The 26,761-nt window shown below is 34.6% G+C and overlaps 1 protein-coding gene across 4 annotated transcripts in view; it reads left to right on the forward strand.

Annotated features, from left to right (window-relative positions):
* Positions 1-26,761, forward strand: part of DACH2 (dachshund family transcription factor 2) — a 561,187-nt gene that overhangs the window by 447,380 nt on the left and 87,046 nt on the right. For all 4 annotated transcript variants that reach the window (XM_021079680.1, XM_021079681.1, XM_021079682.1 and 1 more), the window contains 3 exons: positions 2,343-2,515; positions 15,315-15,450; positions 17,963-18,046. In XM_021079680.1, the coding sequence (XP_020935339.1) occupies positions 2,343-2,515; positions 15,315-15,450; positions 17,963-18,046 (393 nt within the window). The remainder of the gene's footprint in view (positions 1-2,342; positions 2,516-15,314; positions 15,451-17,962; positions 18,047-26,761) is intronic.

Below are 26,761 nucleotides of genomic sequence, written 5' to 3' on the forward strand. Positions count from 1 at the left end.
GTTGATTTAACTATTTGAGCGATAAAGGGAGGCACCGATGACTATTTTTCATCTCTATTTTGATCAATCTGCTCTTAAAACACTGAATACACAAAGAATTGGAAGTCTATAATTATCTTGGGTTTGTGTTAAATGAGAAATTTGTATAGAAATCTAGGTTACTAATGCTTGCTTTTATGTTAAGTATAAAGTGAAATTTTAAGGGAAAGATAAACAGTTATTAATTTATATGTTATGCAATATCCCACCACTATAGCAAAGCTGTATGATGGGTAAAGTATAAAAGGGCATATATATCTAAGTAATTTTGAAAGACTAACTGAAAATGAACTAGTTTGAAGGTAGGTACAAAAGTCCATTTTGAATTCAGTTCTTACACTCTGATGAGGCTTTAAATTAAAAATCACGGGAAAAAGTTTCACAACTGAAAATTCAGTTTGATAGATTGTTCCTAAAAAGGATTCAGAGAGTGAGCCATAAATGAAGTGATGGGGAAGAGTTTAAAATACTTTTTATTTTCTGGGGATTTGGCATCACAGGGAGTGTAGAATATATTTCTAGGTTTTTTTAATCCTTGTGTAATTCTGATAACAGAGTATTTTTTGTGGCTGTCTTTATCAGAAATATTGATGACTGTTGTACTCTTTATTTAGAAGTTTCTTTGATTGAGATAATCACTTTAATGTATAAGACCATCTGGATGGGTTTTTTTTATTGCATTGTGCTGCCCTTGAAATTTTTTTGTTAATGACTTTAATTCAGCCATCATTATTGAACCCAGGAGATAGACCTTAAATCAATTAACAGCATTATTTCTTCTAGCCTCTTTTTCATCCTAAAAATATGTTTTAAGTGTTTGTATTACTATTACTATTGTTTTAAGGACTGAGATTTAAGGGAATATACTTCCTATAGATTCATGTTGTATCATTATTGTGATATGGGAAGCAAGAAAAAATGAAGGGATAGCAAAGAGGAAAAAGAGATGCTATTAACAGTTGATAATTGTGTGTAAGATGAATATAAAAATTTCCCATAGTAGAATTTCTGTAGTCTGTAATAATTTAGGGAAATTACAGGGAAGCACGTTTTAGAACATCTATTAAAGATTCCTAGTTTCTGGGCTCACATCCAAAAGAAGGCAAGATTACTGTCTAGACAATAGTTTAAAATACATTGGAAAATGCTGTGGTTTACTTATTATAGTCGTGTTAACATCCGTAATGTTTGGCTAACTTTCCCTAGCCTATGTTCAATGGTGTTTCCTCGCAAATCCCAACCTTATAATGAATAAGAAGACAATTATTTTTAATTTTCATATGACATATCTGTGCTACCACAAGTGTAATGTGGATAATACTTGAAAGATATTCTTTAAGAAATTTAAAATGTGTGAAAAATATTTCATGTTGCATAATAAAACAAATAGAATTATTGACACTACTCAAAGATATTGATATTTGTTATTAAACTGAAAAATAGATTGATATTTTGATAGGGAAATTATTCCTTATTGACAAAGGCTTCAAATTAGAACTATAAGCATTCATTTTACAGATTTTTAACTAAAGAGTAGGATGTATTCCAAGTTTTATTTTTTTCAATAATTCTGAGGCCTAGAGAATCTATCTCTTGTCTTACTAGCACCATTATGTCTCCTAAAGGAAAAGTTAAGCTAGATAGACACTATCAATACATCAATACATTATGAGGATTAATAAAAAGTTACTTCTTTTACTTAAACAAAAAACTTAAAAATTTTTATTTTTTTGAGTAAAAAAGTTGAATCACAAATATTTTGGGTATGAGAGGAAGAAAAAGGAATATTGGCAAATGGAGAAAGCAGATATAGAAACTTTTTAAAATTACAAAACAATGTTAAATCCCATAGGTACTATTAATTGCTCAAAGAGATACTAGGATATATTAAAACTTCATTTTAAAAAGTTAACCAGAGTGGGAGTTCTAGTTGTGGCTCAGCGGGAATGAATCTGACTAGCATCTGTGAAGACACATGTTCGATCCCTGGCCTCGTTCACTGGGTTAATGATCCGGCATTGCCATGAGCTGTGGTGTAGGTTTCAGACACGGCTCAGATCTGGCATTGCTGTGGCTGTGGTGTAGGCCAGCAGCTACACCTCCAATTCGACCCCTAGCCTGGGAACCTCCTTATGCCATGGGTGCAGCCCCCAAAAAGACAAAAAATAAAAATAAAAAAATAAAAAGTCAACAAGAGTAAATTTAGATACTTTTACTCATTTATAGCATCAATTTTGATGTGATTTCTCTTCATCCAAATAATGTAACTAATATGATAATTTAACATGCACTGCCTCTTTTAGGACTGGATCTGCCGTTTATGATGATGCCTCATCCTCTACTTCCAGTCAGCTTACCTCCTGCATCAGTTGCTATGGCAATGAATCAGATGAACCATCTTAATACTATTGCCAACATGGCTGCTGCAGCCCAGATTCACAGTCCACTCTCCAGAGCTGGGGCCTCTGTTATTAAGGTAAGAATCATGATTTAGAAGAGCATAAAGTTGTTAATTACATGTAAATTTTGATAAAGTCTTAGCATTACCACTAGATCTTCAGTATAAACACACAGCTCATTGACTCAGTTGCTTAGCATAAGTATTGATGAGTTTGATTTATGACTAGGCCTGCTAAGGTGTTTTTTATTATTGTTGTTTGTTTTTATTGAATGACCACAGATATGACCTTTAATTCTAGTTTCTTATTTTGCATATTCATGAACACTGTGTGTGGGTGGCACGCCCAGCTAATGACAGAAAAGAATATGCAAAAACCATTGGGTAATGAAACGCAAATGATATTTTATAATTCTCCTTATGTCTCCTATTAGTGGGGCACACAGTCTCTCTGCCCTCCAGGTGTCATGTGAACTACACTTTCTAATACATATTTACTTTTGGTGAAGAGATAATATAAGGCCATATAGGATCAACAGTGTATAGTTAATTAGGGAAATCCATTGATTTATTCCTTTGTTCATTTATTCAACAAATATTATAATTTTGATACATACACATTATATAGAGCAATATGGGAAATAATTCAGACATAGTTCCTGACTTCCATGACTCACAAACTAAATTTGAGACAAACAGCAAGTACCCATTTCACTTGTACAACAACACAGACTATGATGGATAGCATAGAAAATCACCAAGTATTACAGAAATTTAGAGGAGGAAAAGATCAAACCTAGTTGCAGGAGAGAGAGTAGGAATCACAAATGGCATTACAGCTGATGGATTTGATCTGGGTCTTGAAATATTGATATGATTGTGATAGATGCAAATGGGAGTAAAAGAAGTGAAGGCAGAGGAAATGTGAAATATTGGACATTTTTGTTCCATTTTAATTTAACTTCCAGTTTTGTAGACTTCCAAAACAATGAATGAAATAACAATCTTTGTAGGAAAGGAAAAGGAAAACTGATAAATTTTTATTAAGCTCCATATATCTTTCCATGGCTAAGTAGCAGTGTGCTTCCTGTAAAGATTGTGGCCCTCTGTGAATTAGTCTATTCCAGCTAATCAGAGCTTTGTTTGAGTGTTTGATCAGAATGTAAACCAGGAATCAGTGTTGTCTTTGAGAGAAAAAATACACCAATGAACATGAATTAAAAGATGGAATAAGTTTCTTATGATTTTGAAACTGGATGTCTACTGAGTAAATGTGACCCCACACAAAACTGGGAAACACTATTATGAGACAAAACATGATTTAAAGTAATAGCATAGTAGCAGGTTGAAATGATAAGAAGAAACTCTCAATAGAGGCATGTTTATGGCTCTTCAAAAGTACATTTGTTTACTTTCTTAATGACCATTGCTTAGACCGAATCAACTACATTTTGGTTGAATGCTTGAGACATTGGATAGCTTTGCAGAGAATTTGGAGCAAAGAGGCACTTGGGGATGGAGCTCATGACTAGTATTTGGTTATTGGTGGTGATGACTGAAATGGATAATTATTTTCTTCTTTAATAACCAAAATATTGTTAATGTAGTAGAGCAATATAGTTATATTTTTGTTTATTGTTGATTTGTCTATTTCATATGCAAACTTTTTAAAAAAGAAAGTCAGAATCTTCACAAACACAATTGGATGCTGTTTTGTGAAAGCTGACTTTAGATCATGTGATTATTTAAGTCCTGACAAATATGCAGAAACTATTTTATGCTGAAGAAAGTTGGATCTGCTTTCATACATTTATTTTGATTAATGTCAGTTGAAAACAATATATTTATTCTGAATTCCTTTTGAATAAATTTATCTACAAATCTATAGAAGTAGATTTCCATCAGAGGATGAGAAGGAAATAAAGAAAAAAAATTAAAAGAGTTGATTTCAGTGAGTATATAGTGAGAGGCTTTTAACAGAGTTGCCAAGTTTTGCTTGATGGTTTTTGCAAAGGTACTATTGTATAATAGTAACATTATTAGTTTTAAAATAATAATTCACAGGAACTACCATAACAAAAAATTTTAATTAATTGAAAAACTAGGTGTTCCTATTTTAAAACTTCACCCCTTCCTTCTAGAACACTTATCAATATGATAATAGCTATATGATACCCAATTATAAGGACAAAAAGTTCATACTTCTGTTGATCTATATTTCAACAAAAATTTCTTTTCAGTGTGCTTCTTGGTGAAGTACACTTTCAAAGTTCAGTCTACTAGGATCATATAAGCAGTGGGCAACCTATATATTGAGAGTTCATCATGTAATGCTTATTGTGGACCTTAGGAACTATTCAAAAAATAAATTTCTCTATTTACATTTGTGGATTAATTTATCCTGGTAGTTTGTCATAAAAAACAAGATAATTTATTTATTTATTTATTTAATTTTATTTTTAGGGCCGCAACCGTGGCATATGCAAGTTCCCAAGCTAGGGATCAAATCTGAGCTGCAGCCACAGCAACGCCAGATCTGAGCTGCACCTGCAACCTATGCCACAACTTGTAGCAATGCCAGATCCTGGTCAAGGCCATGGATTGAACCCACATCCTCATGGATACTAGTTGGTTTCTTAACCCTCTGAGCCACAATTGGAACTCCAAAGACGGATATTTAAATTTGTATTATTCATTGTAATTACTCAGAAAATATTTGCATTGACATCACCAGATATTGTATATTATTCTTAGCATTTAGAGGTAAATTCTCCTTCCAAAATATGAATGATCAGAAAATTTAACATTTAATATTTAAAAATAAATGCTATAACTATGACATTTTATTTATCTTTTCTGGAGAATCCACTATGAATTAAGGAAAAATTACAATGGCCTGCTTCAGAGAACCCTCTTTGCTTTATGTTTTATTGTCTGAGCTCAGGTGGTCTGCTGTAACAAAATGCCATAGACTGAATGGCATAAACAAGAGAAATTTCTCATAATTCTAGAGATCTGGGAAATCTAAGATCAAAGTGCCTGCTGATTATGTTCCTGGTGAGAGTTCTTTTTCTTGTTTGCATATGATTTTCTTTCTTTCTCCATATTGAAGAAAAAGAGAGACAGAGAGCACTTCTTTGCCTCTTCTTATAGGGCACTAATCTCAATATGAAGACCCCCCCCATGACCTATTACCTTCCAGAATGCCCATCTCCAAATAGCATCACATTTAGGATTAGAGTTTCAACATATGCATTTTTGGGAGACAAGCACTCAGTCCATATCATAGGCAATCTAATGTGATTATAGCATCACCTAGGAAAGGATATCTATAGTTAAAAGTCCACTAGTATGTCCATTATATCCCTACTTTCACCAGTTTAAAACAAAGCTGAAGAAAAAACAAATATATATCAGAAACTTAATATACACAATAACAGATTAGAACACATTACAAAAAAGTCCAAAATATGTGTTTACTTGTATTAAATTTATAAATATTCGCAAAAGAGCTACCAAACTTCTTGATGTGTTTAAATTAGTCTTATCGTTTACATATTTTTTTTTTTTTTACTTTCAAGTTAAACTTTTCCTTTTTACATAGCATTTAAAAATAATCCCTGGAATTTAAAAAACATGCTGTAACAGGGATACAAGTTTTCAGAATCCCTCTAAACATCTGCTATTCGCCTTTAGTATAGTTTGTTTTAAGCTGATGGCTGTGTGGTGTCACTGATGACCTTGAGAATGTGATCACAATTTCTTTTGGAAGCTGGTCTTGCAGTATGTGCTTTGAATATTTGATAAATACAGAGTATCAAGTTAGTGAATGACTTGCTATACAAACCATATTTAATTTCCAGCACTTAGAATTTCTGATCAAAATCCCTGAGAGGAAATATTTTAGTATTCCTGTGCTTCACTTTGTCTTTCTGCAAAATAAATCTTTCACATTCTTTATACTTTGTTTCTATGTTTACATTTCTGATTAAGTCTACATCAGAAAACTGGTTAGGCTAATCTATAAGTCATGTTAACTCCTCATTTTAATTCAGGTGAGACAATTTGGCATTTACTTGCAAGCATATTGTTAACTAATTGAGAAGAAGCCACTGATACTTAGTTTCAAAAGATCACAGGTCCATCCACATTTTTTGTTCTCCATTGCTTGAGTCCCTGAGGTGGTTTTTAAGGCTTATGACCTAATAGGGAGATACAAACAATAAACAGAATTCTTGATTAAATTTTTAAATAGACAAAATGAAATCTTATGTACTATTTTGAAAATGTGCTTTTGCTGATTTTGTTTTATACTCTATGAGGCCAGGGTTCCTGAGTCATAATAAAAATCGAAACTGCCTATAGTGATTTAAAATTTCCTATATTCTATGTGCTTAAAATTTTATCAGCAAATGACTTTTAGAGTGCATGTTTGTCTAAAATTTTTGAGGTTCTTTAAAAGGATTGATGTTGAATATAGTCAACTGTGATTGCATATTCAAATAATATGTATTTTTATAATTTGACAATCTTGTGTTTGTTTGAATGCTCATAGACTCAAATGAATGCAACACTTAGTGTACTTAGTCATAATCTTATTATTTGTTTAGTCCGATAATGTTGACCATCAGAGTAAAATTGAAAACCTTCAGATTCCTGTAATAGACCTAAAAGTTCAGTGTTTTAGATTTTATATTTGGACCAATATCCAATGGTGTGCCTATAAACCAACTCTCCAAAAACAAACAAACAAACAAACAAAATTAAAAACAGAACAAAATAAAAAGAAATAAAAAACAAAACAAAATAAAAAAGTGAAAAGAAAACCGCTGACTTATAATTTTTGCCAATTTCCGTGGTATAAATATTCTCACCATGGCTGATTCCAAGTTACCAACAGCTTAACACCTGGCTCACAAAATTACTGCATATTTAACAATCAACCCTAGTTTAAATAGGCTCCAAAACAACACTTTCCTTTTAAAGTGTTATAGGAAATATGAAATGTTTATCAAATCAAACTATCTATTGCCAATCTCCTCCCATATACATTAAGCAAAACAAAATCATTTGAGACATGTTCACCTATTATTTTCTATTTCTTCAGAAAAGCATAACATATTAACTCAAAGTTTGAGAATTCTCTATAAAAATGAATGAGTGATCAGTTTACCAATTAAAATTATACCACCTTGACATAGAATAAAGTCAAGTTGGAAGGAGCATAGTTGCATTCCTGGCTTTTTCTTCTACCAGTGTGTAAATATTTCCACCACAATGTGAAAAGAATTTTGTGATTAGAGGTGTTAACTTCTGCAAATGCCCTTAAATGATGAAAGCTAAGACAAGGGAGACTAGACCTGGCTGGCATTTGCATTTTTAATTTCCTTTTCACAGGTAGGAGAGAAAACCATAGCTTTTTAGAGCTTTGAGGAGTGATGTGACTTTTAGAAGCTTAGATATCTAAAGAAAATATATGTTTGCTTATAGTTTAATAAATTTCCCCACTTCTATGATGGTAAATAATTATCAAGGATAACTAGCATATACCTACTAAAGCAACACTTTTCAATATAGTAACTACTAGCCACATGTGTTTATTTCAATGTTTTCTTTTTTTTTTTTTTTTTTTTTTTGTCATTTTAGGGCCGCACTCATGGCATATGGAAGTTCCCAGGCTAGGGGTTGAATTGTAGCTGTAGCAGCTGGCCTACATCATGGCCATAGCAACATCAGATCTGAGCCTCATGTGTAACCTGCACCACAACTCATGGCAATGCCGATCCTTAACCCACTGAGCGAGGCCAGGGATCAAACATGCATCCTCATGGTTATTAGTCAGATTTGTTTCTGCTGCGCTACAGCAGGAATTCCTATTTCAATTTAAATTAATTAAATAAAATGAAAACTTCAGTTTTTCAGTTGCAACTAACCACATTTCCACTGCTCAACAGTCACATGTTACTTGTGAATACTATATTAGAAGGTACAGGTAGAGAACGTACGCATCATTCCAGAAAATTGTATTGGACAGCACTATTTCTAGAGCATTAGAGAGAGAAGATGGTTGACAAGGTAAGAATAACTAGTAATTTTTTGGGGGAAAAGGAAAATACAGATTGAAAAATCAGCAAGTATATTGCAATTAGCCTTGAATTTGGCCAAAAGAACAGTTATTGCTGAATATTGGCTTACTCTATTATTATTATGATCATTTTCTATTAGAAAGCAGAGAGCAAGAACACAGAATTCACTGTTTAGAAAAGTTTTAGTATGCACTTTATCAAAAACACAAAATTAATAGGCAGAAGCCCCACCATCAAAATAATTTATAGAATTATATACTATTTCTGGCTAGAGCCATCACAGTTTGTTAGCTAAGTAAGATGCATTAAGAAGCATATTTCACTGGAGGCAGTATAGCATGATGAGTAAGAGCATGGGCTCCGAAGTCAGATTGTCTGCCAGTATTTGAATCCTAGTATCACTATTTCTTGTTATGTGACTTTGGGAAAATTAATTAACCTGCCTGTATCTCAGTTTGCCTTATTTACCAATGAATTAGGGATGATAATTGTAACTACCTCATAGTGTTCACGTGAGACTTAAATGAGACAAAGCTTATTTATACACTTAGAACACTATATCTGGTAAATACTCAGTATATATATCATTTTATTATGTTCTATATTCAAAAATCCATATAGAAATAGTAGCAAGTAGAAACCAAATTCATGGCCAAGAGCTAGCCTGAGAAAAAAGTACTTTCTCTGTATACTTTGTCTGTGCAACCTCTTATCAGTACCAGAACTGAGGGTTGCCCATCATTAGATGTATATACAGGTATTGGACCCTCCACCCAGAGAGCATTCATTCACCTGTAATGGCTACTTTGATCTTAATGCCACAAAAGAAAGGTTAGGGTTCTGGTGGGGACTGAAGAGTGGTGCCCATTCTAATATCAGAATTGATCTGATTTATATTTTATTTTAAAGTATCTTTGAAAGATTATGTGTGGACTATTTAGTCTTTAGTTTGAATTATGAGCATCTACACACCAGGTCTTTCATCCCCAATGGGTACATTAGGCACTCAATAAATGTTTCCTTCATAAATGAATGTAAACAAATGATTCATTGGATATTAAACTTTGGGAAGTGTTTTCAGCATAAATGATCATTAGTGATATAGACTTTTAATTCCAAAACTGGAAAAGACATTATAGGTTGCAAACATATTTTTTGTTTCGGTTTTGCTATTATTGTTTTTTTTTTTATTTTTTTTATTTTTGTCAGAAACTAGTTTGAGAATATTGTTATGCCAGGCACATAGTCTTTAGGTCTGGCTCAGATCCCTTTACTGTTGGCTCAGCTATTAGCATTTGTAGCTAATAACCAATATAACCATAACATAAATTGGAAATTGCATTATGATCATTAAGCTTGTAAGGCCTTTCATCCTTCAGTTATATTAGTCAATGTGGAAAAATTCTGAGGGAAGAATAGGTAAAATACCTGACTGAGGAGTTCCCATCATGGCACAGTGGTTAACGAATCTGACTAGGAACCATGAGGTTGCATGTTCGATCCCTGGCCTTACTCAGTGGGTTAAGGATCTGGCATTGCCATGAGCTGTGGTGTAAGTCGCAGACACGGCTTGGATCCCGCGTTGCTGTGGCTCTGGCGTAGCCCAGAGGCTAGGGGTCCAGTCAGAGCCTGGGAACCTCCATATGCTGCAGGAGCGAACCTAGAAAAGGCAAAAAAGACAAAAAAAAAAAAAAAAAAACCTGACTGATATGAAAACCTCTTTACTATTTGACATTTAATTATTTTATGATACATTACATCTGTATTTAAAGGAAACGTTGTCATACCAGTGTGCCACAGTTTTCTCTAATAACAAATTTAAGAAATTTAGTGTAGGAAGCTGTTATTTGGCTATTTACCAATACCATCTGATTAGCTGTGTTTTTTTGTTCAGCGAGCAGCTGGCAATTAATGAATTGATTGGAAATGGTCACAAGGCAATGGCATTAGTATGTGAACATCTGGTATTAAAATTAGTCAACACAGAGAGGGGTTTTGTGATAATTCAAATTCACTGAAAAAAATCACTATTTGAGTCTTATTCTAAGAGCTCTGTGGAAAGACAAAGCTATTACTATCTTTTAGAACATGAAATGAAGATACATTGAGAATTGAATGTGTGTGTGTGTGTGTGTGTGTGTGTGTGTTTGGGTGGGTGACAGGGTCCAAGCCTACAATATAATTATGCAGGCCTTGCATATTCCCACTGAGCTATCCATTCTCCAACTCGAGGGCATTTACGTGCAATGAGCAGATATGGCCGATTCCCTTAAGTTGTCAGCCTCTTCCAGAACCAGTTGATCACATTGAAGAGGTGAAGGTTCTTTGCCCGACCCTCACATGGGTCACATATAGGGCATGCCTATGATTTTGCACTGTCCATGGTTACATGTTCCAGCTATATCCCCATCTGCTTGTTTTTTTTCTAAATTCATGAAAGCCCTGACATATTCATCTTAAATACAATTGTCAATTGAAGATTGTCTATACATACAAATTCTTAAACTGATTCATAAAAATTCATAAAGTGTTATGCTTCCAATAGTATTCAAAGGTGACAAACTTGAGCATCAAGTTCTTGTTCAGGATTAGTGGTATGCCAAGTTAGCAACACAAATGAACAAACTTTTAGTTTTCTTGTCCCTTAGTTTATTATTTAAGTCCATTAAGTTACAATCTGTTCTGTTTCTCTAGAACTCTGGGGTCAGTACAGAAGGAACAAGTCAATTAAATATGAAATATCAAGACAAATGTGTGAATAATATATCTTGCATTCAGATAAACTTCCAAAAGCCACTCCTCAGCAGCAAAATGCCACTAAATCCTTTAGGAACTCATTAATAGATTCACATGTGGAAGAGTAATTACAGTGAGAGTTGAATGCCAATTAAATAAAAATAAAAAGACAAATTGAGTATTATTAACCTCATGGAATGCTTGAGAAGAATCAATATAATATCAGAGGTACAATTTAAAAGATATAGCCGTTCTTAAAAGGCAACTACACACATGAACACATACATATAAGCATATTTAATATGCGTGTATTAGTACTTCATGGGTTATGCAAATACTACCATATTTCCAAGGCTGTAAAGAAATACATTGAGATGAAATAAAGGATCTCTGTGAAAATGGGCAGAGTTGATACCGTAGTGCCCATAAAATAAATCCTATACCAAATTGACTGTGTTGAACCTTGCATAAAACTGATTTTTCTCAGCATTGACCCTGTTCTTTATTAAGGTTCAAATGTACTCTCAAATAATTTAATATGATGAGTGTCTCTTTTGGCCATTTGTGATATGTTCCTCCCCATAAAAAAGGGAAATTGTGATAGAAGAGGAAATAGTATGTATTAATTGATAACATTTTCTATACTCTCTCTTTTTAAGCATAAGCCTTGACCTATGTAAGTATATGCTAGAATTTGAGATACTGTTGCAGATGATATTACTAATTGAAGGGGAAAGTTGGGATTTGACTGGGTAGGTGTATATCAGTTTTAGAAATTTCCCTCCTCTGCTACTTTGACTGAATCTGGAGAAGACTTTTGCAGTGTTTCTGAAAAGCTGTTTTTGATGGGGCATGAATGAAATACATGAAGAGTAACAGTGTTGTAAAAGTCATAAATGCCAAATAAAATGAAGTCATCAATGAGTAAAATGATTAGGGTTTTAGCTTTGCAATTTACCTTTTTAAAAGCCCTTATTGATTTGTTGCAAATACTGTTAACCCTGTATTTGGCAAATGGTGAAGATATTATCACTTGTGTTCTCATTTGTAATAAAACAGATTAACTTGCTGTGAAAATTTAACTAGGCTGAGACACAACAGTAGCCACCTAATGAACCGAAGCACATTGCAGTTAAGTAGCTAAATAGATGCATACTGATTACAGGGCTGAAAAATGGATCTGTTTACTTGCAAAGAAGAAATTGTTTATAGAACTATTCGTTATTTTAGGAGAAATTAAACATTCGCAGTTCCACACAGATTTTTTTTAAAACCCACCTAATTCTTAATCAGTATAAGGCACTGGAATCATCTAATATTGTTTACATGGTGAAAAACTCTGATCTCTGTGATGCCTTAGGAAAACAGTAACAATGAACTGAACCTTGATTGAATATGGAAAGTGTAGGCTACAAAATCTTAAAGCAGAAATATGATTTTATGCATAATGTTATTGTAACTCTAAATTGTGTTTTCAAAGTTATTGTTTCACCTAATGTGCTATTGAAATGTCAAAGAAATTTAGAGGTAAATTATTTGAGTTCATATTATTTAGTCATATGCAAATTTTAAATATTTGAAGGATTCCTCTTTATAGCTTTGCATTTTTTCTCATTACTTATAGCATTTTCTATTTGTGTAGATGATCTTCTGATTATTTAAAAACTTCAGAGTGAGCTTTCATTTTTCATTAAGCAGAGTGGGCAAGAGCAAGCATTTTGTATTCTCTTGCTTTTCCAAACCATCAATTTTATGAATCACCCCCAAATTTTCCATTTTCTTATAGCAGCATGTATTGCTGTGCATATGTTTCCTGTTTGCCACTAGGAGGTGATTTTGTAGGTTCAGTTCTATGTTTGCTCAGTAACTTCTGTACTTTGTCCCTGTCCATTCAATTAGAGGTCCATTAGAGATAAAAATAATTCATTCAATTGCATATTTTTTCAGCAAATATCCAACGTTAGAATTCAAAGACTGAATGTTCTACACTTTATGCAGATGTTTTAGCATAGAATCACTGAGACTACACAACAGCAAAAAGTGAAAAAATAATTTTGTCCTTATGTATGAAATTCATTTCATTGGTGTGTGTGTGCATGTATATACACATGCTATTTAGAGATTATATTTTTATTCACTACAGTTTAGGTTGGATTCCACAACTGATGAACTACTAGCCTTTTCAAAAAATAAAAGGATATAGTATAAGGGCTATACATATTTTTCTGTCCACCCTCATACCATTCCTCTGAAATGTATATATAATTGTTTGGAAAAAACACAATTCTCGTCTCCTTTGCTTATATGTGTCCTTTGATTTTACCTTGTATACATAGTATTGCAACTATATATTTAACTATATACTTAATAGAAAATAAGTGTATATTTCTCCATCTTAAAACATTGTTTTTGAAGCATGACAGTAGTTATAGAGCCTTTAAAGTGTAATAACTACATAATACTACAGCTAATATACTCAAAGTCCACTATTCATTTCATTAAAATTATCAAATGTTAACTAAATGCTAAATAATAATATAAAGCACCATTTAAGATGAACATACTACATTGATAACTGTATTAGTTCTTTATTGCTTCTTTAACAAATTCAACAAGTTTAGTAGCTTAAAACAATGCAAATTTATTATCTCACAGTTCTGTAGGTCAGATGTCTGACATAGGCATCACTGAGCTAAAATCAAGGTGCTGACAGAATTTCTTTCTGTAAGCCTCTAGGAAAGAAGCAGTTTCCTTGCTTTTTCAATCTTCTCTCTCTGACCATTCTTCTGTAATCATATTTCCCTCAGACCTTCTCTGTCTGCCTCCAAGTCCAGCTATTAATATATGGATTGAACATCTTTGATGGGGTGGGGGCATTATTCCGCCTGCCACAATGATAGACATTGCAAAATATTTACTTCTACTAATGAAATAATAGCCTTTAACTTTCATGTTATTGCTTTTGCATTAAATAGTTTTTCTTACAGAATTATCAATTTGGGGCCTCTCAAGCAAAGCCTATGTGAAAATGTATAAGCGCTTATTTTGTGAACTAATTTTTAATATTTTGATGATTAGACTACTGATGTTGCAATTATGCATAATTAGAACATTTAATTAAGAAATTTATTATGGATGAATTAAATTTTATAGAAGAAACAGTCTCTGACCCAGCATGTCTATCACCTAGTCACATTTATTGTGTATATGGATAAACACCACAATTTGTTTTTTTATTGATCAAATTAACTAAATGATTGTCAGATTTATTCATCAGGTTGTGATGCATACTGAAAACTTCAGAGTTTTTTAGTAATATTCATTATTGCAGAAGTCTTGAGCTCCATAACAGTTACTATAGATGTATGTGAAAGAAATATCTTATTTGTATTCAAATTCATTATTTAAAATTATAAAAATTAAATAACTATAAAATTGATATTGATAGGTCTTAGTTTTGAAAACCCATCATTGTGTTCTGTGACTGCCAAACCATTTTGTTGGCAAAATTCAAGATGAATTCCTAAAGTCTGATAGATTACAAGTAAATTATTGCTATAATTTTTTTCAGTGAGGAAAGACTCAGCATGTGCCAGGTGTCACTGTTTGTTAGTTTTATTCCAAGGTTCTCAAGTGTTTATCTTTGGGAGCTCTTCTTACTCAAAAGAGTAGGATCAACATCCAGGTTATGTCCTGAACCTTATATCAATGCAGAAGCTTACAATAACAATAACCTTCACTAATAATAATTTCACTTCATACTCTTTGCTGAATTTCCTAGGCAAGCAAGTGGAAATCACCTTTTCTTGAGCCTCTACCATGCATCCAGCATGGCACTGAACCCTTCCATCTTCTCATTTAACCCCCACGATATTCCATTAAATTCCCAAGAACAAAAAATACACTTTTGTCTAAAGATATATGTTTAAGACCAGGTGTTGTGGCTGTATACACTTTCAGAATGAGAGGTCAACGTTTCAAACGTTATGAACTCAACCAACATGAAAAACTTGGTGCACAGATGATATTTCCTTTTGTGTTTCCTTTTGTGTAAGGAACGGATCCCAGAGAGTCCTTCTCCTGCTCCCTCTCTGGAAGAGAGTCATCACCCTGGGAGCCAGACCTCCTCCCACCCCAGCAGCAGTGTGTCCAGCTCTCCCTCTCAGATGGATCACCATTCGGAAAGAATGGGTGAGTATCTCACCTGAAACAAGGATTTGAAAGATAGTCTTCCAGGAAATTCTTCATAGGCAATAGACAGGGGAGAAAAAATCCAGGGGGAGCTAGTGATGCTTCCTTAATACAGATGACTTTTAAAAGTGGTCATTTTTTATTGCTGAAGCAATATCAACAAAAAAAGTCCTAGAAGTTTGTTCTCTGGAAGGGCCATCACTTACTATATCATTGGATCCCATGGGAACAATTTGGAGTTTTTTAGAGTATATGTTAATTCAGTATATTAGTATTTGACAGCTAGTGGGATACAAATCACCTGTTACATCTACAGCACCCTTCAAATAATGGAAGATAAAATATCCTTTAGGCAGTTGATCATATAAGAGTGATTAAAAAGTTGAATCAACATATGATTTGCTACAACCTCAACAATTTAGATCACAAGTATTTAACATGATTTTCTCTACATTTATTTTTTACTGTCTCAGAAGTCTTACACTAGAGATACTCTTCAAGAGCTATTATAATGTTATTGTCAGTGATGTTGCATATTGAAGGCTTGAATGTAGCCACAGTCTGGCACTAACTAGCTATGAGATCTTGTGTATGTCACCTAACCACCATGATTATCTTTGCCTAACATATGGAAATAATTACTGCTCTGCCTAGTATACTGGAGTTTTGTGAAGTCAGATGAGATAATATGGGGAAAAACACTTCAAAAATTGAAAGTGCTAAGGAAATGTGGGGGATAAGCACTGTTTTTCTCTGTGTGGCTTTGCCTTGATTATTTGTTATAGCTGAATACATATGTATGTATACCTGAGTAGGATCAGACAACAGGAGATAATAAGCTATAACAAATTTTCATGTAGTGCATAATAATTATGAACCAAGTGAGCTAGGTAAATCTTCCTCAATCTTGTGTACCTACACAATCTAATTTCTTAAGTATTCATTTCCTTTAGGGAAAATGATTTCTGCTTTTCTTCTAGTCTTACTATAGGGACAGTTTAAAATGTGAATTATAGATTTTTAAGCTTTATAACAGTGATTGCCTCAAGCCTCTCCAAAATAATGTTTTTATGGGGTAGGAGAGTAATTTGAGGGATTAAGTAAGATTTTAGGTTCTGGATTTGTGCTGGGAAAGGATAAGAATGATTTCTCCCTTGTGGAAATTCATCTAAGTCTCAGTTAAGGTACAAATATCATATATTGTTTGTACCTATTTAGCTTCATAGTGAGTTCAGTGGGTCGCAAATCTGACTCCCCATTGTAATCACCTATGAAGCATTTACAAATCTGGATGCTCAGGGTCTCATTTACCTGGTCTGGAATAGAGCCAAGGAGCAGCATTTTTGTTTTGCTTTTCAGTATCTCCTCAGGAGGTTCTAACTTGCAGGCAGTGTTAAGAACCACTGAGTTAGAACTTATGGCTAAAGACCATAAGGAAATAAAGTTTAATTCCTGGAAGAGGTGACAGAAGATTCCTAATTTTGTTCTGTGGATACAGATTAACCTAGTTGTTAAAATGTGTGCTACTGATTCAAGGGAGTCTGAGTGAACCTGGGGATATAGCCTGAATGCTTGTAAATGAATCAAGAAACCAAGCATACATTATTCTATCAAGATAATCTTTGCATTGATGAGGAAAGGAGGATAGAGGAAAGGGAGAGAGAGAATTATTTATCGAGTTCTGTCTAAAAGCAAAGCACACAGGGAAATACTTATACTCTGTGATAGACATATTGTAAGAGATATCTTATATTTAGAAATAAAATCTATCTAAAGCAATATAATCTAAAAAAAATCTTGACAACATAAAACATTTCTAATTGCTTTGGTAGTAATTATACTTTCTATGTACATTCCACAATAGTCCAAGTATGAATGTCTATAAATGAAGAAAAAATTTGATGATTTTTGGGTTAAAGTGACCATATCTTATTGATAGTGTTATTAACACCTTAATAAAATATAACTAAGGAGATTATATAATAAACTGAAAATTGACATGATTTTCCTCTTTCAATATAACTGTTTTTTAAGAAGCATTTACAACAATCACCAGAAAATTATATTTTATATTTTATCTATTATTTTTTCTGTATATTTTCAAAAACACTATGAAGTGAATTAAATGCTTAATTATTTTAAACTCATGAAATTAAGTGCTAAATTCTTTTAAGAAGCATTTTGGGAACTATATTATTAATTAAGGAGGTAAATAGCTAATTTTCACATGAACTTTAAAAGGGGAAATATTTTCAATGATTTAAAGAAAATATATTGGCAATTATATATGCACTATAAATTTTACTTTAAAATTCACATGATTAAGCAGCTTATAGATTTTTAAATTTTATGATCATCAGACCAACAAAAATCTTTTCACTGATTCAAAAGTAGAGGTGTATAAACTTAATGTTAGCTGTTATTGGAGTGAAATAACTATTTCTGTAATGCTTTTTTGCTTTTCTTTGGGTGTCTTGCAAGAAAATTACTCAGTTATATCTCTTATTTATAGTTATGATGCCCAACAATAGAGAGGAACTTGTTGTTGATCAGGATAATGGACCAACTATCAAAAAATTCCAAAGGGAAAATAAAGGTAAAATGATTTTTGCTTATTTGATATACATATAAAGATCAGATACTAACTCAATTAACATCCTAGTGCTGCATATTGCATCCACATTTCCCTAAGTCAGAAGAGATCCATATTGGCTTTAGATAAATTCTTTTAGTAGTAAAACAAAAAAATAATACCGGAAGCTTGTTTAATTGATGCAGTAAATAACATATTAGTCCAAAGTTTCTCTGTGCCTATGGTTGGAAACTTTACCTTAAGCCCCTTTAATATGCCTGGTCGGAGACATCTGACCCTCTTATTATATATGCACTTTGGTAACTCTGTGTAAGTAAATCATCTTTTGATGGTTATGTTTGAAAACTTGAGCTGCTCTCATGGAGGAGAGATATTTCCCTTAACACTCGAAAGTGATTTTTTTTTTTTTTTTGCTTTTTTTTAAGGCCACACCCTAGCGGTATATGGAGGTTCCCAGGCTAGGGAGTTGAATCAGAGCTACAGCTGCTGGCCTACGCCACAGCCATAGCAACATGGGATCCAAGCTGCATCTGCGAACTACACCACAGCTCAGGGCACCACTGGATCTGTAATCTACTGAACAAGGTGAGGGATCAAACCCGCAACCTCATGGTTCCTAGTTGGATTTGTTTCTGCTGCGCCATGATGGGAACCCCTTGAAAGTGATTTTTAAAAGTATATGCTAATTTGGACATTTCAAATGAAAGTTTAGCAAGTTACTCCAATCAAGTATTTATGTCGTCATCCAAATATTTATGCAATTTGGCTTTTGATCAACTGATGTACATGTGTCATTTCTGCACACTATACAGTTTTTCCTCAGGATATCTATCTAAAGTAGAGTAAGAATTTCAAAATCATGCTATCTTGATATAAAAGCTGAGTACAATTTTGTTTTAAAAATGGAGTTCCCATTGTGGCTCAGCAGTAAGGAACCCAACTAGTATTCATGAGAATGTGGGTTCAATCCTTGGTCCCGATCAGTGGGTTAAAGATCTGGTTGCCATGAGCTGTGGTGTAGGTCACAGACATGGCTCAATTCCCATATTGCTGTGGCTATGGCATAGGCTGGCAGCTGCAGCTCCAATTCAGCCCATAGCCTGGAAACTTCCATATGCCACGGGTGCGGCCCTAAAAGAAAAAAAGAAAAAGGCTGCAAAGGCAGTTCCCATTGTGGCTCAGTGTGTTAAGAACTGACTAGTATCCATGAGGATGTGGCTTCAATCCTTGGCCTTGCTCAGTGGGTTAAGGATCCAGCATTGCCGTGAGCTGTGGCGTAGGTCACAGACGTGGCTTGCATCCTGCAGTTGCTGTGGCTGTAGCATAGGCCTACACCTGAAACTCTGATTTGACCCCTAGCATAGGAACTTCCATGTGCCACGGGGGCAGCTATAAAAACAAACAGAAAAAGGATGTAAAGGTTAGAAAGTAAAGGAAAATACATTGGCAGATATAGGTTATGCATTATAACAGTCACCATGAGTTAGTAATTCTAAGCTAAGGAACATAAACTGACATGTAATTTATCAGATCATCAGATGATCTGATTGTACTTCACTATAGGTACATTTTTTTGTCTCTACTAAAAATGCTCATAATATATAGAAAATGCACTCCGTGAGCTGAAGAGTTAATGAAGGAATTTTTCTTTCTTCTCTAGACTGAGCTCACTTCCCAATTACCTAGATGAGCATGTTAGTTAGAATTTAGAATAATGCATGATTTTAATTTCATTAATCTATTGTTTTTTTCCTTGCCACGTTTCATCTTTTCTTATCCAAACGCTGAAAGGCTATACCCTCTGGGGCCCCAAGACGTAAGTGATTGATTTCTGAAAAGTTGTGAGAATGGAAGAAGTCAGGTTCAGTGTATTAAACTACCCAAACTCTTACACAGGTAATGAAATTGTAGTTAAAAATGAAACTTCAGGAGCTCCCGTTGTGGCTCAGTGGTTAACGAATCTGACTAGGAACCATGAGGCTGCGGGTTCGATCCCTGCCCTTGCTCAGTGGGTTAAGGATCTGGCGTTGCCGTGAGCTGTGGTGCAGATGAGGCTCGGATCCCTCATTGCTGTGGCTCAGGCGTAGGCCGGTGGCTACAGCTCCGATTGGACCCCTAGCCTGGGAACCTCCATATGCCGCGGGAGTGGCCCAAGAAATGACAAAAAGACAAAAAAAAAAAATTCATTCGTAACCCAGCAACAATGTGTTCCTGAAACCCCTTTTCCAGAGAGTCATGACTATTTGAAGGACAGATTGGAAGTAAAGCAGCTTTTCTAGGAAAATCTCAAGCAATACATGATACATATGATTCTGTCAGAACTACAACCCTCATAAGTCAAAATGGCATCTAGGGCTGGCCTGTGCACTGCAGTGCTCAAGTACACAATGCTGTGCCTCATGAAAAATCAGCTGGAGTACTAGTACAGATGTAGACTAACTGATTTTCATAACATACACAGTGGCGTGCACTGGCATTTCTGAATCTCTTGCTACGGAATGAAACAGTTATATTCATTTCAAATAGGTTGGTCACACATCTTTATGAGGACATTAATAGACAGGAGTAGCATATTAAACTCTACCTCTCCAGTTATAATGAAAAGCTTTCTTTTAAATGGTATTTTCTATATCAAGTTCTACCAGTTACATTTGTGATATTAAGATAAAATATGTTTTCCTCAAATAGATTTTAGTTCTTAAAAAGGAATGTTGTTAAACTAGAAGTCTCAACATTTATTAAGCTTGACAAGTAGGCAGTTTATACAACTGTGGCAAACATATGTTTTCACATCTGTTTTGAGTAATATCATCATGATTTTTAAAATGATTTATAGTTCTGGAAATTATAAAATGCGAGCTTTGCTATTACGTGGAAATTTTCAGAAAATGAAGAAATATCAATAGAGTATGCTTCGTGTAGCCCACATTTTATTCTAGCTTGTAAAATTGGGTGAAAGTGTGACACATGTCTCAAATGATAATTTGCATTTTTGTCTTGAATTTTCATGTGCAGACATTTCAAAGTCTGTATGACCTGGGCTTTCCTGGCAGTGATGTCCATTTCAACTGTGTCCAGTATGACTTACTGAAATTGCTATTTTAGTTTTGACTCAAGCATTTTGACTAGACTGATTGGTCAGTCCAGCGAGGCTTTGATTTTTTTTTTCCACAGAGTTAGTTAAATCAACCAAATCAATCGCACATTATGACATTGTGTTACATAGTTCTAACAATCAGTTCTGGGATTCATTTTTTCTAAAAATTACTCAGTGAATTTTATTACATTTTTAGTTGTACAATGATCATCACAACCCAATTTTATAGCATTTCCATCCCAAACCCCCAGCACAACCCCTGACCCTCCAAGATTCCTTAGAGTAGAACCTTTGGGGTTTTCCACCCTACTTTACCCATGTGGAAGCAAAGGGGCAAAGCAAGACCCTTTTCCCACTCATTTCCCAAACTGCTGGCAAGAATAGGGGCTTTTTGATATTTTACATTTTGAATTGAATGTATCTATTGAAAACTATATATGCAAGAAGTACTGACGATCACATTTGAAATGCTATATAAACATTGGAACAATAAATTTATCATTTAGCTCAAGACCTGAGTACACTGAACCATTACATTTTAAATTGGTCCACAGACAACAGATGAAAAGCTAATAGTTTTAACATCCTTTGATCAGAAGAATCTAAAGTAGACCTTGGGAGTTCCCATTGTGGCACAGCGGAAACGAATCTGACTAGTATCCATGAGTATGTGGGTTGGACCCCTGGTCTCTCTCAGTGGGTTGGGGATCTGGGTTGCTGTGAGCTGTGGTGTAGGTTGCAGATGCAGCTTGGATCCCAGATCCCACATTGCTATAGCTGTGGTGTAGGCCAGCAGCTGTAGCCCACAGGTGTGGCGCTCAAAAGCCAAAACAAAAAACAAACAAAAAAACCTCAAAAGCACGTGTTGCTCTCTTCCTCTCTTGCTCTTTCCCTGTCTGTCTCTCTTTCTCTTTTTCCCTCTTCTTACTGCACCACCAGAGCCTGCCTGTGCTTTCCCCACACCTATCTTCTCTCCTCTCTTAATAAACACCTACATGCTTTGCTAAAACAATAATAAGGTATATATCCCATCTAAATTAAAAGTACTATCATATTCATTTCTATGCAAATAGATTAATTTCAGTTTAGCAAAGGATTTGGGCTATATATTGACACCCTAATAATGTAAATATTTTCTATTCAATCAGATTCTTCTCTCGCTTTATTCCTGAGACAATCTCAGATACTACATTAAATCTTTATTGGAAGGTGCTTGGAAATGATCATGATGCTGGTTAAGATGGGAAATACACCTGCTGAATATTATATATTTTTTAAATAAGAGAGACTAAAATATTGAACCAACTATAATATAAATATCATTACACATAAAATTTATGATGATGTTAAAGGAAAGTGACAGATATAATTTCGTGCATTTTTTACTATTCAGTAATTCCAAATAGAAATGAGAGAAACAAGGAATATATCTTACTGGAAATTTTTTTTGAATTACCTTATTTTAAAAACTTTTTATTTAGAAACAACTATAGATTCAAATTATGTTGCAAAAGAATCCATAAAGATCTTAAGTACCCTATAACCAGTTTCTCCCAATGACAAAATCTTATATGATTATAATCCAATAGGAAAACAGAAATTTACATTGATAAGTCCACAGACCTTATTCATATTTCATCAGTTTTACATGAATTCATTGGTGTGTATGTTGCAAGTGTAAGTAGTTATTCTTTTTTATCACTGAGTAATATTCTATGGTATGTATGTACCATAGTTTGTGTAACCATTTATCCATTATATGACATCTCATTTTCTCCAGTTTCTGTCTAATATTCATAAAGCTTTTAGGAACTCTTATGTACAGGTATTTATGTAGATAAAACTTTTCATTTATCTGGGACAAGTGCACAAGAGCTGGGTCATACAGTAAGTGTATGTATACTTTTTTTATAATGATTTTTATTTTTTCCATTATAGCTGGTTTGCAGTGTTGTCAATTTCCTACTGTACAGCAAGTTGACCCAGTCACACATGCATATGTACATTCTTTTTCTCACAATATTATGCTCCATCATAAGTGACTAGATATAGTTCCCAGTGCTATAGAGCAGGATCTCATTGCTTATCCATTCCAAAGGCAATAGTCCGCATCTATTAACCCCAAATTCCAAATCCATCCCACACCCTCCCCCTCCCCCTTGGCAATCACAAGTCTGTTCTCCATGTCCATGATTTTCTTTTCTGTGGAAAGGTTCATTTGTGCCATATTTTAGATTCCAGATATAACTGATATCATATGGTATTTGTCTTTCTCTTTCTGACTTACTTCACTCAGTATGAGAGTCTCTAGTTCTATCCATGTTGCCGAAAATGGCATTATTTTGTTCTTTTTATGGCTGAGTAGTATTCCATTGTGTATGTATACCTTTTTTATTTTATTTTCCCACTGTACAGCAAGGGGGTCAGGTTATCCTTACATGTATACATTACAATTACGTTTTTCCCCCACCCTTTGTTCTGTTGCAACATGAGTATCTAGACATAGTTCTCAATGCTATTCAGCAGGATCTCCTTGTAAATCTATTCTAAGTTGTGTCTGATAAGCCCAAGCTCCTGATCCCTCCCACTCCCTCCCCCTCCCATCAGGCAGCCACAAGTCTCTTCTCCAAGTCCATGACTTTCTTTTCTGAGGAGATGTTCATTTGTGCTGGATATTAGATTCCAGTTATAAGTGATAGCATATGGTATTTGTCTTCATCATTATGGCTCATTTCACTCAGGATGAGAGTCTCTAGTTCCATCCATGTTGCTGCAAATGGCATTATGTCATTCTTTTATACGGCTGAGTAGTATTCCATTGTGTATATATACCACTTCTTCCGAATCCAATCATCTGTTGATGGACATTTGGGTTGTTTCCATGTCTTGGCTATTGTGAATAGTGCTGCAATGAATATGCGGGTGCATGTGTCTCTTTTAAGTAGAGTTTTGTCCGGATAGATGCCCAAGAGTGGGATTGCAGGGTCATATGGAAGTTCTATGTATAGATTTCTAAGGTATCTGCAAACTGTTCTCCATAGTGGCTGTACCAGTTTACATTCCCACCAACAGTGCAGGAGGGTTCCCTTTTCTCCACAGCCCCTCCAGCACTTGTTATTTGTGGATTTATGAATGATGGCCATGCTGACAGGTGTGAGGTGGTATCTCATGGTAGTTTTGATTTGCATTTCTCTCATAATCAGCGATGTTGAGCACTTTTTCATGTGTTTGTTGGCCATCTGTATATCTTCTTTGGAGAAATGTCTATTCAGGTCTTTTGCCCATATTTCCATTGGGTGATTGGTTTTTTTGCTGTTGAGTTGTATAAGTTGCTTATATATTCTAGAGATTAAGCCCTTGTCAGTTGCATCATTTGAACCTATTTTCTCCCATTCTGGAAGTTGTCTTTTTGTTTTCTTTTGGGTTTCCTTTGCTGTGCAAAAGCTTTTCAGTTTGATGAGGTCCCATGGGTTTATTTTTGCTCTAATTTCTATTGCTTTGGGAGTCTGACCAGAGAAAATATTCATGAGGTTGATGTCAGAGAGTGTTTTGCCTATGTTTTCTTCTCGGAGTTTGATGGTGTCCTGTCGTATATTTAAGTCTTTCAGCCATTTGGAGTTTATTTTTGTGCATGGTGTGAGGGTGTGTTCTAGTTTCATTGCTTTGCATGCAGCTGTCCAGGTTTCCCAGCAATGCTTGCTGAATAGACCTTCTTTTTCCCATTTTATGCTCTTGCCTCCCTTGTCAAAGATTAATTGACCATAGGTGTCAGGGTTTATTTCCGGATTCTCTATTCTGTTCCATTGGTCTGTCTGTCTGTTTTGGTACCAGTACCACACTGTTTTGATGACTGTGGCTTTGTAGTATTTCTTGAAGTCTGGGAGAGTTATGCCTCCTGCTTGGTTTTTGTTTCTCTGGATTGCTGTGGCGATTCTGGGTCTTTTGTTGTTCCATATAAATGTTTGGATTGTTTGTTCTAGTTCTGTGAAAAATGTCCTGGGTAATTTGATAGGGATTGCATTGAATCTGTAGATTGCTTTGGGTAGTATGGCCATTTTTACAATATTGATTTTTCCAACCCAGGAACATGGAATATCTTTCCATTTCTTTACATCTTCTTTGATTTCTTTGATCAAAGTTTTATAGTTCTCGGCATATAGGTCCTTTACCTCCTTGGTCAGGTGTATTCCGAGGTATTTGATTTTGTGAGGTGCAATTTTAAAAGGTATCATATTTTTGTATTCCTTTTCTAATGTTTCATTGCTGGTATACAGAAATGCAACTGACTTCTGAATGTTAATCTTATATCCTGCCACTTTGCTGAATTTATTGATCAGTTCAAGGAGTTTTGGGGTTGAGTCCTTAGGGTTTTCTAGGTATAGTATCATGTCATCTGCATACAGTGACAGTTTGATCTCTTCTCTTCCTATATGGATGCCTTTGATTTCTTTTGTTTGTCTAATTGCTGTGGCCAGGACTTCCAAAACTATGTTGAAGAGCAGTGGTGAGAGTGGGCATCCCTGTCTTGTTCCAGATTTGAGGGAGAAGGCTTCCAGTTTTTCCCCATGGAGTATTCTATTTGCTGTGGGTTTATCATAAATGGCTTTGATGATATTCAGGAATGTTCCCTCTATACCCACTTTGGCGAGGGTCTTGATCATGAATGGATGTTGGACTTTGTCAAATGCTTTTTCTGCGTCTATTGAGATGATCATATGATTTTTGACTTTTCTTTTGTTAATGTGGTGTATGATGCTGATGGATTTGCGTATGTTGAAGCATCCTTGTGAACCTGGGATGAACCCAACCTGGTCATGGTGTATAATGTTTTTGGTATGTTGTTGGATTCGGTTGGCTAAGATTTTGTTGAGAATTTTTGCATCTATATTCATCAATGATATTGGCTGATAGTTTTCTTTTTTGGTGGTATCTCTGTCTGGTTTTGGAATGAGGGTGATGGTGGCCTCATAGAATGTCTTTGGGAGTATTCCTTCTTCTTCAACCTTTTGAAAGAGTTTCAGGAGGATGGGCACCAATTCCTGTTTATATGTTTGATAGAATTCACCTGTGAAGCCTTGTGGTCCTGGACTTTTATTTGTAGGGAGTGATTTTATGACCTTCAATTTCATTTCTAGTGATCGGTCTGTTCAGTTGGTCTGTTTCTGCTTGATTCAGTTTTGGCAGGCTGTAAGATTCTAGGAAATTGTCCATTTCTTCCAGATTGTCAAACTTGTTGCCGTATAGTTGTTCATAGTATTCCCTTATGGTTTTTTGTGTTTCTGCTGTATCCGTTGTGATTTCTCCTTTTTCATTTATAATTTTGGTTATTTGGATGTATACTTTTATAGCAAACTGCCAAACTATCTCCCAGAGGGATTGGATCATTTTTATATTCCCACCAGCAATATATGAGTGGTCCAGGTTTTCTACATTCTTGCAAGCATTTCATGTTGTCCTTTTTAAAAAAAAACATTAACTAGTCTCATAGAGGTGTGCAGCAATATCTCATTGTATGTTTAATTTTCATTTCTCTAATGGCTAGTGATATGGGACCTCTTGTATGTATATCAAATTTGAAAAATTATCTCTTCATGTCTTTTCCTCATTTTTCAATTGGTTTG

Source organism: Sus scrofa, chromosome X, assembly GCF_000003025.6.
Source record: "Sus scrofa isolate TJ Tabasco breed Duroc chromosome X, Sscrofa11.1, whole genome shotgun sequence".
Lineage (NCBI taxonomy): Eukaryota > Metazoa > Chordata > Mammalia > Artiodactyla > Suidae > Sus > Sus scrofa.